The 12,580-nt window shown below is 48.3% G+C and overlaps 2 protein-coding genes across 2 annotated transcripts in view; both read left to right on the forward strand.

Moving 5' to 3' along the window:
- Positions 1 to 735: 735 nt before the first annotated feature.
- On the forward strand, positions 736 to 3,275 carry LOC121915568 (kelch-like protein 35). Its single transcript, XM_042439901.1, is given in 3 exon segments — positions 736 to 908; positions 1,923 to 2,437; positions 2,440 to 3,275. Coding segments are annotated over 3 exon segments (1,281 nt in total). The 3' UTR covers positions 3,033 to 3,275.
- Positions 3,276 to 4,819: 1,544 nt separating this feature from the next.
- EML2 (EMAP like 2) overlaps positions 4,820 to 12,580 on the forward strand; it is a 29,401-nt gene continuing 21,640 nt past the window's right edge. Inside the window, exons 1-3 of the mRNA XM_042439734.1 lie at positions 4,820 to 4,902; positions 7,677 to 7,859; positions 8,616 to 8,736. Of these exons, the coding sequence (XP_042295668.1) occupies positions 4,896 to 4,902; positions 7,677 to 7,859; positions 8,616 to 8,736 (311 nt within the window). The 5' untranslated portion in view covers positions 4,820 to 4,895. The remainder of the gene's footprint in view (positions 4,903 to 7,676; positions 7,860 to 8,615; positions 8,737 to 12,580) is intronic.

Below are 12,580 nucleotides of genomic sequence, written 5' to 3' on the forward strand. Positions count from 1 at the left end.
TCCCTATGCCGCTTTCAGCATTGGCGGTAAAGCCACATAGGACGTGGCACACTGTTTGGTAATTTCATTTTGTTGTTTTAGTGAATGGATTAATAATAAAGTAAAATGGCTTTTAGGCTTATGCAATTTTTCCCTTGCTGTAGCTGCGTCGATCCAAATTGGAATAGGCGGGATATAAATAAATATCATTATCATTATCATTATTATTATTGTTGGTTCCCCACTTCCTTCCCATCTGGTTTCCCTCGACTTCCTTGGATGGAAAGGATTGGCGTGGGAGAGATGTTTTCCCATCTGTGTCCCATTCCAGGGCAAACGGGATGAGAATGCACCTGGATCGAAGTAACATGCCACCCACATGCAAGACAGAAAGGAGGGCGAATGTGAACTGGTCATGGAGGAGACCTAGGATGCCGTCCCTGGCTTCGCGCCAGTCTGAAAAGGAATCCCATTCCATACTCCCAAGCCACCCCAGGCTCGCATTGGGGACGAAAAAAAAAAGACGGACTGGGTGAAAGGAGTTGGTGGACGCACCAATACCTCGCTTAATCGAACCCGCGAGTTCCAACCCCGCACATTTCGGCGGGCCACACTATATTTTGGAGCAGTGTGTACTGACCACCCAGAGATGGTTTTCCTTTCCCATATCCTCCCATCCCAACCTGCACAAAAGATTCATAACAAACTAAAGCCGAACAAAACTACTGCTTTTCCAGTCTTGGGTGGGGGGCTACTATGGCCTGGCTTGCAGAGCAGGTGAAAGAACCATTTTCTGGTGCTTGCGAGTTGGAGACGCAGAGCCAGTGCACAACACTTATCCATCTCCTCCCTCAGCCTCTCCCGATGTTCTCCTCTGTCACTGCCCTTGGCAACCCTTGGCACCCCATGACTGGCGTTGGGGAACGCAGGTATTAGATAAGCGAACACAGCACCCCCTGGCTACGGAAGTCACAACACAGCCCAAAAGAACTTGCAGGTTGGAAGGAGACTACTCCCCCTCTCCAAATGACAGCACTGGAAAACTTTCCTCTACCATCAGATGGCCTGGACTCAACCAGTCCCCAAATGTTTTTTTTGTACAGAGTTGGCACCTTAAACCCCCCAAACATGGCACTTGCAACTGAAGACCAGGAAGAGGATGGAAAGCAACATTAGTATCATTTTCAAATTGTTATTTTATTGTATTGTATTGCCTTTCTGTATTTTTTAAAATTATTATCATTGCATTGATATACTGTTTGTGATTATTGTTACAGGCATCACTGTATATTTATTATGAAAGTGCATTCTTTGCTTGGTTTTTCCCCTTCTTTTGAGACTAAGTGAAAGACAAAAATGTGGCAGCATGAGCTTTCATAGAGTTAACGTCTATATTCGGCCCTCCACATTTGCTGGGGTTAGAGGCACAGGACCCCCTTGGATGTCGAAAAAAACTGCAAATTCAAAAACCCCCCTATGTTTTGACCTGAGAGAACAGTGCTCTAGAATCTCTAGGTCTTCCAGTTGCAACTCTGTGGTCAACATCCGCCAGGCGCTGACTACAGACTGCGCTAGAAGGAGCTACAAATGCCTAATAGAGTTCTTCTCTTGGAATCTCCTCATATGTATGAGTATGTCTGTTCTGTGGAAATGAAAGGTGGGACTCCGCCACAACACAGAGAGCCTTTCCAGTATCCCGACTGGAATGTCCTCCCACAGCAAGGCGAGATACAACAGGAAGCCAAGAGAAGCCATAACACATAACATGTTGTTGTTGTTAGCAGTCTTCAAGGCGACTTTTCTACTCATGGTGACCCTTGGATGAGACATCTCCCAGACCTTAATAATCCTTTGCTTAGGTTTGTAGGTTCAGACCTGTGACCTCTCTGATTGAGTCTGACATGTGGTCCTCCTCTCTTTCTACTATCTATTACCTTTCCCAGCAATGTGGCCTCAGAAATGGAGGTCTTCCAGGCTGCGAAGCACTGGGTGAAAGCTGCACCTGCCCAACGGCTGGAGGCACTTGGGACGCTGCTGTGGCACATACGTTTCCCACTGTTGACCCTTGAGGAAATGGCGAAAGTCCAGGGAGATATAGTCATGCTTGGCCAGCATGTGGAGATGGAGTGGGAAGACCTTGATGGGGCTGGGAGGCTGCAACTGAGCGGAGGCCTCCGACAAGGGATGTTCCAGGAACGGATTGTGTGCATCAAAGTCCCTCGACTGAGAGACATCCTCTCCGTCAACGAGGATATGGACTGCTACATGGAGTGCTTGAATCCCGACACACGGTCAAGGGCAAAGCTGCCACATTTAGAACTGGTGGCACTCCCTGGCTGTTCAGTCCTAGAGCACAGGTTGTACATCTTAGGAGGAAAACACCCAGATGGTTCCTACTCCTGCGCTTTGTATGAATACAGCTCCCTTGCACACCCCTGGGCCTGGCTCCCAGCTATGTCAGCCCCCGGTCGGTACACATGTTCTTAACTTGCAAGCAAAAGTTCTTCGCCCTGAGCGGCTGGAATGGCACAAGCCCCCTTGCCTCTGTGGAGAGTTTCGACGTGGTCCAGCAAACATGGGCCCTCATCGCCAACCTGCCCATTGTTCTGCGCTTCTCAGCCTCGGCCTCCTTCAAGAACAAGCTCTATCTGATAGCCGGGGATGCTGACTCCGATGAGGTGGCTTACCAGGGCATCCTTATCTACAACATCCCCTTGGATACCTGGGTGCAGGTGCCTCTAGAATTCAGTCTTCATGGTGCCTCTGCCATCACCATGGAGACAGGCATCTGTATCATCGGGGGCTTCTTTTCCAAAAAGGTCACACCTTCATACCCAAACAGGAGGTTCAGCCAGCTTCTTCCCTGTACCCACAAATGCTTCTTCATGCACGATGCCGGCGTGATAAGCAAGGAAATCACCGTGCCTCCTCTGCTGCTGCCCCTGGCTTTTGCTGGTGCCACTTGTTTCCAGGGGAGAATTTATGTGATGGGAGGACCATTACCATTAGGAAGGTTGAGAACCACTGCTTTAGACTGTGATTTTGAGCATTAAGAAAGTAAAAGGATGGGGGAATTGGAAAGTTTGGGAGAAAAGAAAGAGCGGTTGGTTTGGCAAGCCAGAGCAGTGTAGGTGGGGCTGGGAGGTCTGTGGGTGGGGTTCTCTAGAAGACCAAATAGGGTTGTGTGTATGTGTGTGTTTGTGTGTAGAGGGGTTCATTTGGTTGGCTTAAGGGACCCAAAGACAACCCAGAGCCACTGGGAAGCTTGGCCAAAAGGATGCAGGAAAGAGGTGGGTTGCTATGGCAATGGGAAGAAGGAATGGGCGGGCGGCAGGAGTGATGGAGAGCCAGGCAGAGGATGCCAAGTTGTGAACAGAGGAGGGAGGGGAGCGTGAAGCTGGAGGCTACAAGTGGATGGGGGACAGGGCCTTGTGGGGACGGGCATGGCCGCAAGGATGCCCAGCTGTGGGATCCTCCACGACACCGCCTTGCTCCTCCAGTTCTGTAATGGTGAGTTTGGCATGGCACATCTTCTCTGCAAAGCTGGTGTGCCTTCACTTCTTTCTCTGCTGGACCTCAGGGCAGCCTTGCCGGGAGACATCACCCCCAATCTACCCACCACGATCACAATCCATCCTCCATCAGAATCTCCATCCATGGCAAAAACTCCACATCTCCATCCTTTCTCAAAGTCGCTGCCAATCTGGACCCACACAGTTTGTGTGCAGAGGAGGAGGAGGTGCCCACTTGGCATTCTTGCCTGGGCAAGAACTCAGAGAGATGCTTGTATGGAGGTGGTGGGTAGGCGGACAACCTGGTACCTACCAATTGCCAATGTAACCATGCTTAGAATAACAGCAGAGACACGGGAAGGCACTGTGGGTTTGCTTTTAAGTGGGGGGAGGCTCAACATGGGCAGCCAGGTTGTGATTCGTTTAAACACCTTGCACCAATGAAAACATATGCGCCTCTCATTGATGTGTGTATGTGCCTTCAAGTTGCCTATCCACATGGTGACCCCCAGGAGTTTCCTAAGGCTTTTTAGAGCAAAGAATACTTCCTTCCTCTAAAATACAGCCTGCACTACCTTGGTATTCATTGGTGGTCTCCCATCTGAGTACTAAGCAGGGCTGATGCTGCTTAGCTTCCAAGATCAGACAGGATCCAGTGCCTTAAGGGTCTTTAGGCAATGCATATATGCCTTCAAGTTGCCTGTCAACGTAAGGTGACCTCATTAATTTCGTAGGGTTTTCTTAGGCTAGGAATGCTCAGAAGTGGCTTTGCCGGTGCCTTCCTCTGAAGTACAGCCTCCAGCCCCTGGAATTACTTGGCAGCCTCCCATCCAAGTACTAACCAGAGATGACCACGCTTAGCATCCAAGGTCTGAGAGGGTTTGACACTTTTAGTGCCAGAGAGTGCTTAGCACTACAAAGCGGTATAGAAATGTAAGCGCTATTGCTATTCAGGGTATCGAGACCCTTCCTCTCTTTGGATGCCAGTCTTTTGCAGGGGGCACACCTTGTGGATGGCAAGAGCCTCCCCATCCTTCCTCCCGTCTCTCAGGCCTCCTGGACCCTCCTCCTCACTGGCCACAGGCCCTCTCCCAGCCAAGGTCACTGGGACAGCAGGGCAGAGAGGGGCAGACTGTCCATGATGGTTGTCCATCTCTCTGCACACTCTCTTGTCCCCACGCACACACTCACACCCCCTCGCTCAAAGCTGGTACTCTGCCTGGCTGCAGAAGCTGCTGCTTGTGATTGGACCGTGTGGCTCAGGGATGCTGCAAAGAGGGAGGAGGGAGAGAAGAGAGCAACGACGGAGGAGAAGAAGAAGAGATACGGTTGCAGAGAAGAGCAAAAAGCATCCAGCACCACCACCAGGGCAGGGCATCCGCCTGGCCCAAGGCAAAGGCCAGCATGACAGGTGGGTGGCTGCCAGTCCCACTTTGCCCCACTTTGCCTCCACCCAGCCTGGAACTGCATGCCACTGCAGCCTCTCCAAAGATAGAGGTAGAGAGTGAGAGAAAAGACAGGGAGAGAAATAGCTTTGGGCATCTGAGGAAAACAAGCCATTGGCAGGTGGAACTGTGAGTGCATGCAGATGTGGATGTCAAGTTGCTCCCATAAGGTGTGAGTGAAGATAGAGATGCTGGAAGAGAAAGATGGGTGGGCAGGAGCTGGCGCTGTCAGCAGCGATTTGTAATCAGACGGAAGAACCAAACCATTGGCAAGGAGTAGAAGGATGCTTGCCTTCCTAGCATTAGGTAGCAAAAAAATGTATTTGCCAGAACCAAACCCTTGGCAAGGTTTAGAAAGATGGAGGAGTCGGCTGGGTTCACTAAAAATTCCAGGCTTCCTTTTCGAGGCAAAGCATCACTGTGCGTTGCTTAACAGGAGCAAGAGAACAAGGTTTAGCTGGAGTTTGGCTTTCAACCTAGAAAGCCTTCACCTTTGCTGTAAGGAGTTGCATAATACAGGTGAAAGCATGCCTCTGAGAACGTGCAGAGCACCTTTCTAGGGTCCTCACACACAAATAGGTTTGCAAAGGTTGCAGAAGGGGGAGAGAATGTAGTTTATGGCTGAGCTATTGGTTTTGTATGCTAGTCAACTTGAGGGGAAATGTGTTTGCAGAAGTCATTTCCTTCCCAAGCACAAATGCTAGGACCAGCGGCCTCCACATTCCAATTTGTGACCTGTTTGGGAAGCTATCCTAAGAGAATGTCAATGCATCTTCTGAGACATGGACCTCTGTTTGCTGATAAGGGGAAGAGGAATACCCTGGGAATACAGCTGACCCTCCATATCCATGGATTTTGCATCCACAGATTCAGCCATCTACAGCTTGGAAGCATCCTCTCAAGATATAAATGCCAAAAAGCAACCTCTTGAATTTGCCAGTTTTTAAACAAGAGACGCCATTTTATTACACCAGTGTATATAATGGACCTTAAGCATCCAGGGATTTTGGTATCCACAGGAGGTCCTGGGACCAAACCGCAGCAGATACCAAGGGCCCACTTATACATCTATTCCAGGTTGCGCTGGTCTTTTCTTTGCTGGAAATACCTGAGAAGAAGCTGGGCAGCTGTCTCTCGGGGTTATGAAGGAGTATTGTGAATTGCAGGTCTGGAACTAAGCAAAGAACTGGACTAGCCAACTGCCAAATCACCCTTCCAATCCAAGGATTTGGGGGATATCCATCTTAAGGGCATCACATGTGCACAACAAATGCCATCCCACTCCATCTAGAAGGGTCTTTGGAGCACTGGAAAACTTCAGTAGATCCAGCAGCCTATGTGAAAGCATTTAATAAATAAGACCAGCATGGCATAGGAGCCTGAGTATTGGTCCCAGGTTCAAATCCCCACTTGGCTATGGAAACCCATTGGGTGGCACTGGTAAGTCCCACTCTCTCAGCCTCAAAGGAAGCCCATGGCAAACCTTGGGATAAACCTTGCCAAGCCTCGTTGTTGTCTGCCTTCAAGTTGTTTTCGACTTCTGGCCTCCTTCACACAACTCTGTCATTTGGGTGTTCTTGGAAGATTTGTTCAGAAGGGGTTTGCCTTTGCCTTCCTCTGAGGCTGAGAGAGTGTAGCTTGCCCACGCTCCCTATAATACATTATTATATTGATGGGCCCTTTTATTGCCTTCAAGGAATCCAGAGACTATCTTGTTGTGTGCCTTCAAGGCATTTCAAGGAGGTTTCTTGGCAAGATGCATTCGGAGGAGGTTTGCCACTGACTTGCTCTGAGGCTGACAGAGAGTGACTTGCTGTAGGGCGCCCAGTGGGTTTCCATGGCCAAGTGAGGATTTGAACCCCAATCTCCAGAAGTCCAATGCTTCAAACCACCACACTACACTGTCTCCAAGTATCTTTAGGGCCACCATTAAGTCAGGAATGACTTGAAGGCACACAGCAACAACAACAACACTTAAGGTGTCTCAACACAAGAGACTCACAATCACACAACAGAGCCCATTCATTAGCTCACGATGCACTTTGACTACCCTTTGGCATTGGGTCAGTATCCTTTAAGCATAAAGCATCTTTGCATGTTTAATTAGGGTGCATCTACACTGTAGAAATAATGCAGTTTAACACCACTTCAAGCGCTGCAGCAATATCCTATAGAATCTTGGGATTTGTAGTTTCACAAGGTCTTCAGCCTTCTCTGCCAAAGAGTGTTACTGCCTCACAAAACTACAAATCCCGGGATTCTGTAGGATGGAGCCATGGCAAATAAGTGATGTCAAACTGCATTATCCCTAGGACCTACTGGGAAGGGCAAGAAGAGAGGAGAGGAGAGGACTGTCCTCTCCTCTCCTGAATTAATGGAATTAATTAATCCTCTGCTGAATGAATGAATGAATGAATGAATGAATGCCAACTACTTTTGCACTTTGAACCCAGTTTGTGGCATTTGGAGCAAACTGAAGACAAAGGAGAAAAGTGGGAGGAGGAGCAAGAAACCAGGACATTTTAAAAGCAGCTGAAAAAGTGGGAAGGCAGTGAGTCAGTCCTTGGCAAATTTGGACATTTGGTGGGGATGGGTCTCAAGCTTTGAGTTTGAAATCTTAGGACCTGGTATAGTCCTGACCTGAAGACCTTGTGGTCAGGATGGCTCTTATCACAGTCCATGGCTCATTTCCTCTCCTTCTTCTTGCTTGCTCTCTCCACTTTCAATCCCTGTTCCCCAGATGACAACTTATCGGGCATCAGTGGGATGGAGGTAGACGATCGGATCTCCTACCTGGAGCAGCGCCTGCAGTTGCAAGAGGATGAGATCCAGGTGTTAAAGGCTGCCTTGGCCGACGTCCTCCGACGCCTGAGCACCTGCGAGGAGAATGGGATCCACCTGCAGAAGAAGGGACCCAACAAAGGTATCAGGAACTCTCTCTCTGTGTGTGTGTGTGTGTGTGTTAGGGTTGTATCAGCTCTCAGGGCCAGGTCCCAGAGCCTCCCGGGTCTCCAAGTTTCATGGGTCACCTCCAGGTAGGAGGCAAATTCTCCAGTTCTGGGAAGCCAGGTTAGAGGAAATGGCTGTATGAGAATCTCCAGCCCAGTTTGGAGATCAACCGCTTGCTATAATTCAGGCACATACACATTGGAAGGTGCGCGCATGCGTGGACACACACACACACATTCTAGACCAGTGGTTCCCAAACTTTGGCCCTCCAGATGTTTTGGACTTCAGCTCCCAGAACTCCTTACTGTTGGCCTAGCTGGCTGGGGCTTCTGGGAATCGAAGTTCAAAACATCTGGAGGGCCAAAGCTTGGGAATCACTGTTATAAACTATGGCCCAAAACACACTGCAGAAATAATCCAGTTTGAGACCATTTTAACTGCCCTGGCTCATTGCTAGGGGATCCTGGGAATTGTAGTTTATTGTGGCCCAGAGCTCGCCAACAGAGAAGGCTAAAGGCCTCACAGAACTACAGTTTCCAGAATCCCCTAGTATTGAGCCAGGGCACATAAGTCTCAAACGGGATTGTTTCTGCAGTGTGTTTTGGACCTAAGTGAATTTTCTGAACAGTCTTCAAGGCCGGTCCCTTGTCAGGTGCTTTACAGTAGTCTAACCATGATGCCAGATTACATTTTAAAATCAGAAATGATTGTATGATTATTTCTGTTGCAGTTTACCAGCTACTGAGGGGGCTGCCCTCCCGGCCTAGCCTGAGCAATGGGATCATCCCGCAGAGAAGAGGCTACTCCACCTCCCCATCATCCCCGAAGAGAGAGCTGCTAGCTGGGAAAAGGTGACGTTCCTACACACAAGAGCAAGTTTGCCTAAGGGCCTATTCACGCTACACAATTATTGCACCATGGTCACATTTTGACTGCCATGGGTACGTCTTATGGAGTTGGGATTTGCAGTACAGGGAGAATTCTCAACCAGGGAGCTCAGTGCTTCCCCATACAGTACTACAAATCCCAGGACTCCCTAGGATGCTGCAAAGGCAGTCAAGCTGGAATCATAGCACTATGTTTGTGTAGTGTGAATGGGTGCCAAATATCTCCCAGGTGCTTCCCTTACCAGATCAGGCTGAAAGGAATTCACACTGAAATGTTTTTATTTGGCTGCTGCATTTGAAGGTGTTTTGGTTACATACTGTAAATGAAAAGCTAGCTTGTATTTTTCTTTCTTTCATTTTATATATTAATTGCAAATACTGCATAGGCCTGAACAACCCTATAAGTAGATTAGACCCACTGAATCCATTGTTAAATGCTGAATCACAGGGGTCTTCGCCACACAGAACGGCCAATAGGATTTAGGCCAATTAAAAATAATCATAGTAATAATAATTCAAGGGGAATAGAGTTGCATTTCTGCAAGTGATGTCAGGTTATAGAAAATGTCCTTGGCGATCTCACCCCTAGAAGGGTCCTAGTGTTTTCCCAAAGGGATAGACATGGAAAATTCCTCCCCCCATTTTTTCCAGTTTGAAGAGATTTAACAGAAATTAAAACAAGGCCATTCCAAAGCCATTGAAAACTCAGGATTTTTTCCACAATCCAATTTAGCTTCTTGTCCAAACTGGCGGCAACTTCGAAGCAGCCAGATAGTCTTCCTTGGGTCCTCTTAGCCATTTACAAACAAGCAGGACCTGTTCCAAATCCTTGTGTTTGGTATCAGTGTCTTTTCATTTGGCTCAAAGGACAACATAGGTTTTCCTTAAAAGTCCAGCATGTGATATGGGGAGAAAACATGTTTTCAATGGTTAAGAATGTGGAAAATTAAAAGTATGCAAAGGGATCTTATAACACCTTTGAGCCTAACTGGGCAAAAGACATTGCAGCAGAAGCTTTGACGCTGCAGAACTGATGTGGTTTTGACACCGCATTAGTGGCCATGCCTCCATGCTATGGAACCATGGAAGCTGTAGTTTGTTGTAGAATCAGAGCTCTCTGACAGAGAAGGTGAAATGCCTCACAAAACTACACATCCCAGACTTCCATAGCATTGAACCATGACAGTTAAAGGGGCGTCAAGCTGGATTATTCCTGCCGCACGGATGCAGCCATAGTCCAGCACTCAAACCACTGCACCAGGCTGGCTTTTCAAAGTGGGGCTTGTTTGGTGGAAGATATAGGCAAGGAATTTATCCCTTGGGACTTATACAGTGGAAATCTTACTATGTAATAGGAGAGATCCTCAACTGTTACCTATTCACACCCAAAATGGGGTAGTTCTGGTCTGGGATGGGAAGCAGCCGAATCATATTTGCATGGGATGGACACACAATCTGGACTGTTGTTGTTGTTGGCTGGTTAACTCTCTCCTAGAACCGTGGCATGACATCTTCTGACAATAAGCAGCCTTCACCCCACCTCCACTTTCCATGCTGAGCTCTGTCTTGCTTCTTTCCGCTATGCCAGGCTTCCTTGGGTTGGGGAGAGAACTACAGTGGTGCCTCGGGTTACGAAATTAATTCGTTCCGTGGCTAATGGTCGTAACCAAAAAAACATTCATAACCCGAATTGCCATAGGCGCTAATGGGAAAAGAAAAAAAGCCGCGGGCTCTGCCGCGGCTCCATTTAAAACAGCGCCGGAGTTTTTTGTAACCCAAAAAAAAAAAAAAAAAAAAAAAAAAAAAAAAAAAAAAAAAAAAAAAAAAGAAAAAAAAAAAAAAAAAAAAAAAAAAAAAAAAAAAAAAAAAAAAACTTTCGTAACCCGAAACAAAAATCCCTATGGGATTTTTTCGTATCCCGAAAAAAAAGTCGTAAGCTGGGTATTTCGTAGCCCGAGTACCACTGTAGGTACCAGGATGTGCAAGTGTGCAAACAACTGCCCAAATGCACCTGTTAAGGCTGGGTTAAGCGCAGCTAAAGACCATGCTTCCTGATTTGACAGGGACAGAGTCCAAATACTCTCCTCTGCCATCCCATTTCTCTCAGCGGCTTTTAAAACGTCCCGGTTTCTCCTCCTCCTCCCACTTGGGCCTTCAGCTTACTTCAGGTTGCTGCAAACTGAGTCCAAAATGCAAAAGGAGTTGGCATACAACCCAGCAGTGCAGAGAGGCGAGAAGGCAATGAAGCTTTGCCCTTGCCAGTGGGCTCAGGCAAAAGCAAACTTCTGCATCCTCTCCTCACTTGTGTATTTTTCCCCTTATCCATAAAATTTGCCTCTTGACCACACTCTGATGTCGCTTGGCCCCAGGTGCCCTGGTTTTCTGGGAAAATGTTGGAGAGTGTGCTAGGTACAAGACGTTGCCGGGGTTTGCCTTGCCTGTGGGATGCCATTCTCCTTCCAAGACAGCTTGGAAGGCTGACTAGTTTGCCCACATTCCTTAGGACTAAAGGTATAGATGTGTGTTTGAGAATTAATAATCCAGTTAAATGCCAGGGTGTATGGGAAGGTCTTTTTATAGGCCATGCTTTGCTTTATTAGAGGCAGCTGGACCTGAGCATTGTGCTGTTTCCTTGCTTGCAGCACAATGTCGGCTGTGTCCTGGAAAAAGAGGACACCAGGTCACCCGGCACAAGGCTTTGTTTAAAAATCAGCCACCTCTTTGCAAAGTGGTCCCAAACTTCGGTACTTCATGTTTTGGGCCTCAGCACTCAGAATTCCTGACTGTTGTGCAAGGTCTGCAAAACCAAGCTGGCCGGGGTCCGGGGAAGTGAAGTCCAAAACACCTGGAGGACCAAAGTTTGGAAAACCAGTGCATTTAAACAGATAGGGAATCAGTGTGAACCACTGCTTGCTTCCATGCAACAATCTCATTCGGGCTGGCTGGCATGGGCCTTCTGCTGGACATGCTTTCTCTCCCCTTCGCCCACCTGCCACTGCACCTGCATTCCTACCTGGCTTGACTGCCTCCACCTGACCCTTTGCCCCCTGGTCCACCTGGGTCCATTGCTGAGGGTCTCTTCCCACAGTGGTGGCCGAGTAGCATGCCCTTCGCCTGGAGCGCCCAGCCCTCCCTCCAGCGCCAGCCTTTCAAGGACCAGCGGAGCGGCACCACTTCCACCAGCAGCTCTGGCAGTGGGAAGCGCGAAGGGTACGTGTGGCCGCACATCTCGCTTCAGGGGTCTTCACCTGGCGCACAATCTGGGTGCGGGCATCACATCATGGCCTTAGGTCAATGCCATCTTAGGATGGCCAACTCCTAGGGGTTTCTAGGCCAGTTTTATTCCCAGGAAGTTTACATGGCTTTCCTCTATTTAGGCTGAGAGAGAGTGACTTGCCCAAGGTCGCCCAGAGGGTTTCCGTGGCTGATTAGGGATTTGAACTCTGGTCTCCAAGGGTGTTTCTATGCACTATAGAAATACAGTTTTCCTTCCATATTTGCTAGGGATAGATAGGGGCACAAGACCCCCATGAATATGGAAAAACCGCAGATAACAAAAACACCATGTTTTACCTGAGAGGACACCTCTCTAGGAATCTCTAGGTCCTCCAGGGCAACTCTGTGGCCAACATCCGACAGACACTGACCATAGAGTTGCACTGGAGGAACTACAAAGGCCTAGTAAAGTAGTAGTCTCTCTGTGAGAGGCCTAGTAAAATTGTATTCTCTCTAGGAATCTCTAGGTCCTCCAGGGCAACTCTGTGGCCAACGTCCGACAGACACTGATCATAAAGTTGCACTGGAGGAA

This window comes from Sceloporus undulatus, chromosome 9 (assembly GCF_019175285.1).
Source record: "Sceloporus undulatus isolate JIND9_A2432 ecotype Alabama chromosome 9, SceUnd_v1.1, whole genome shotgun sequence".
NCBI lineage: Eukaryota > Metazoa > Chordata > Lepidosauria > Squamata > Phrynosomatidae > Sceloporus > Sceloporus undulatus.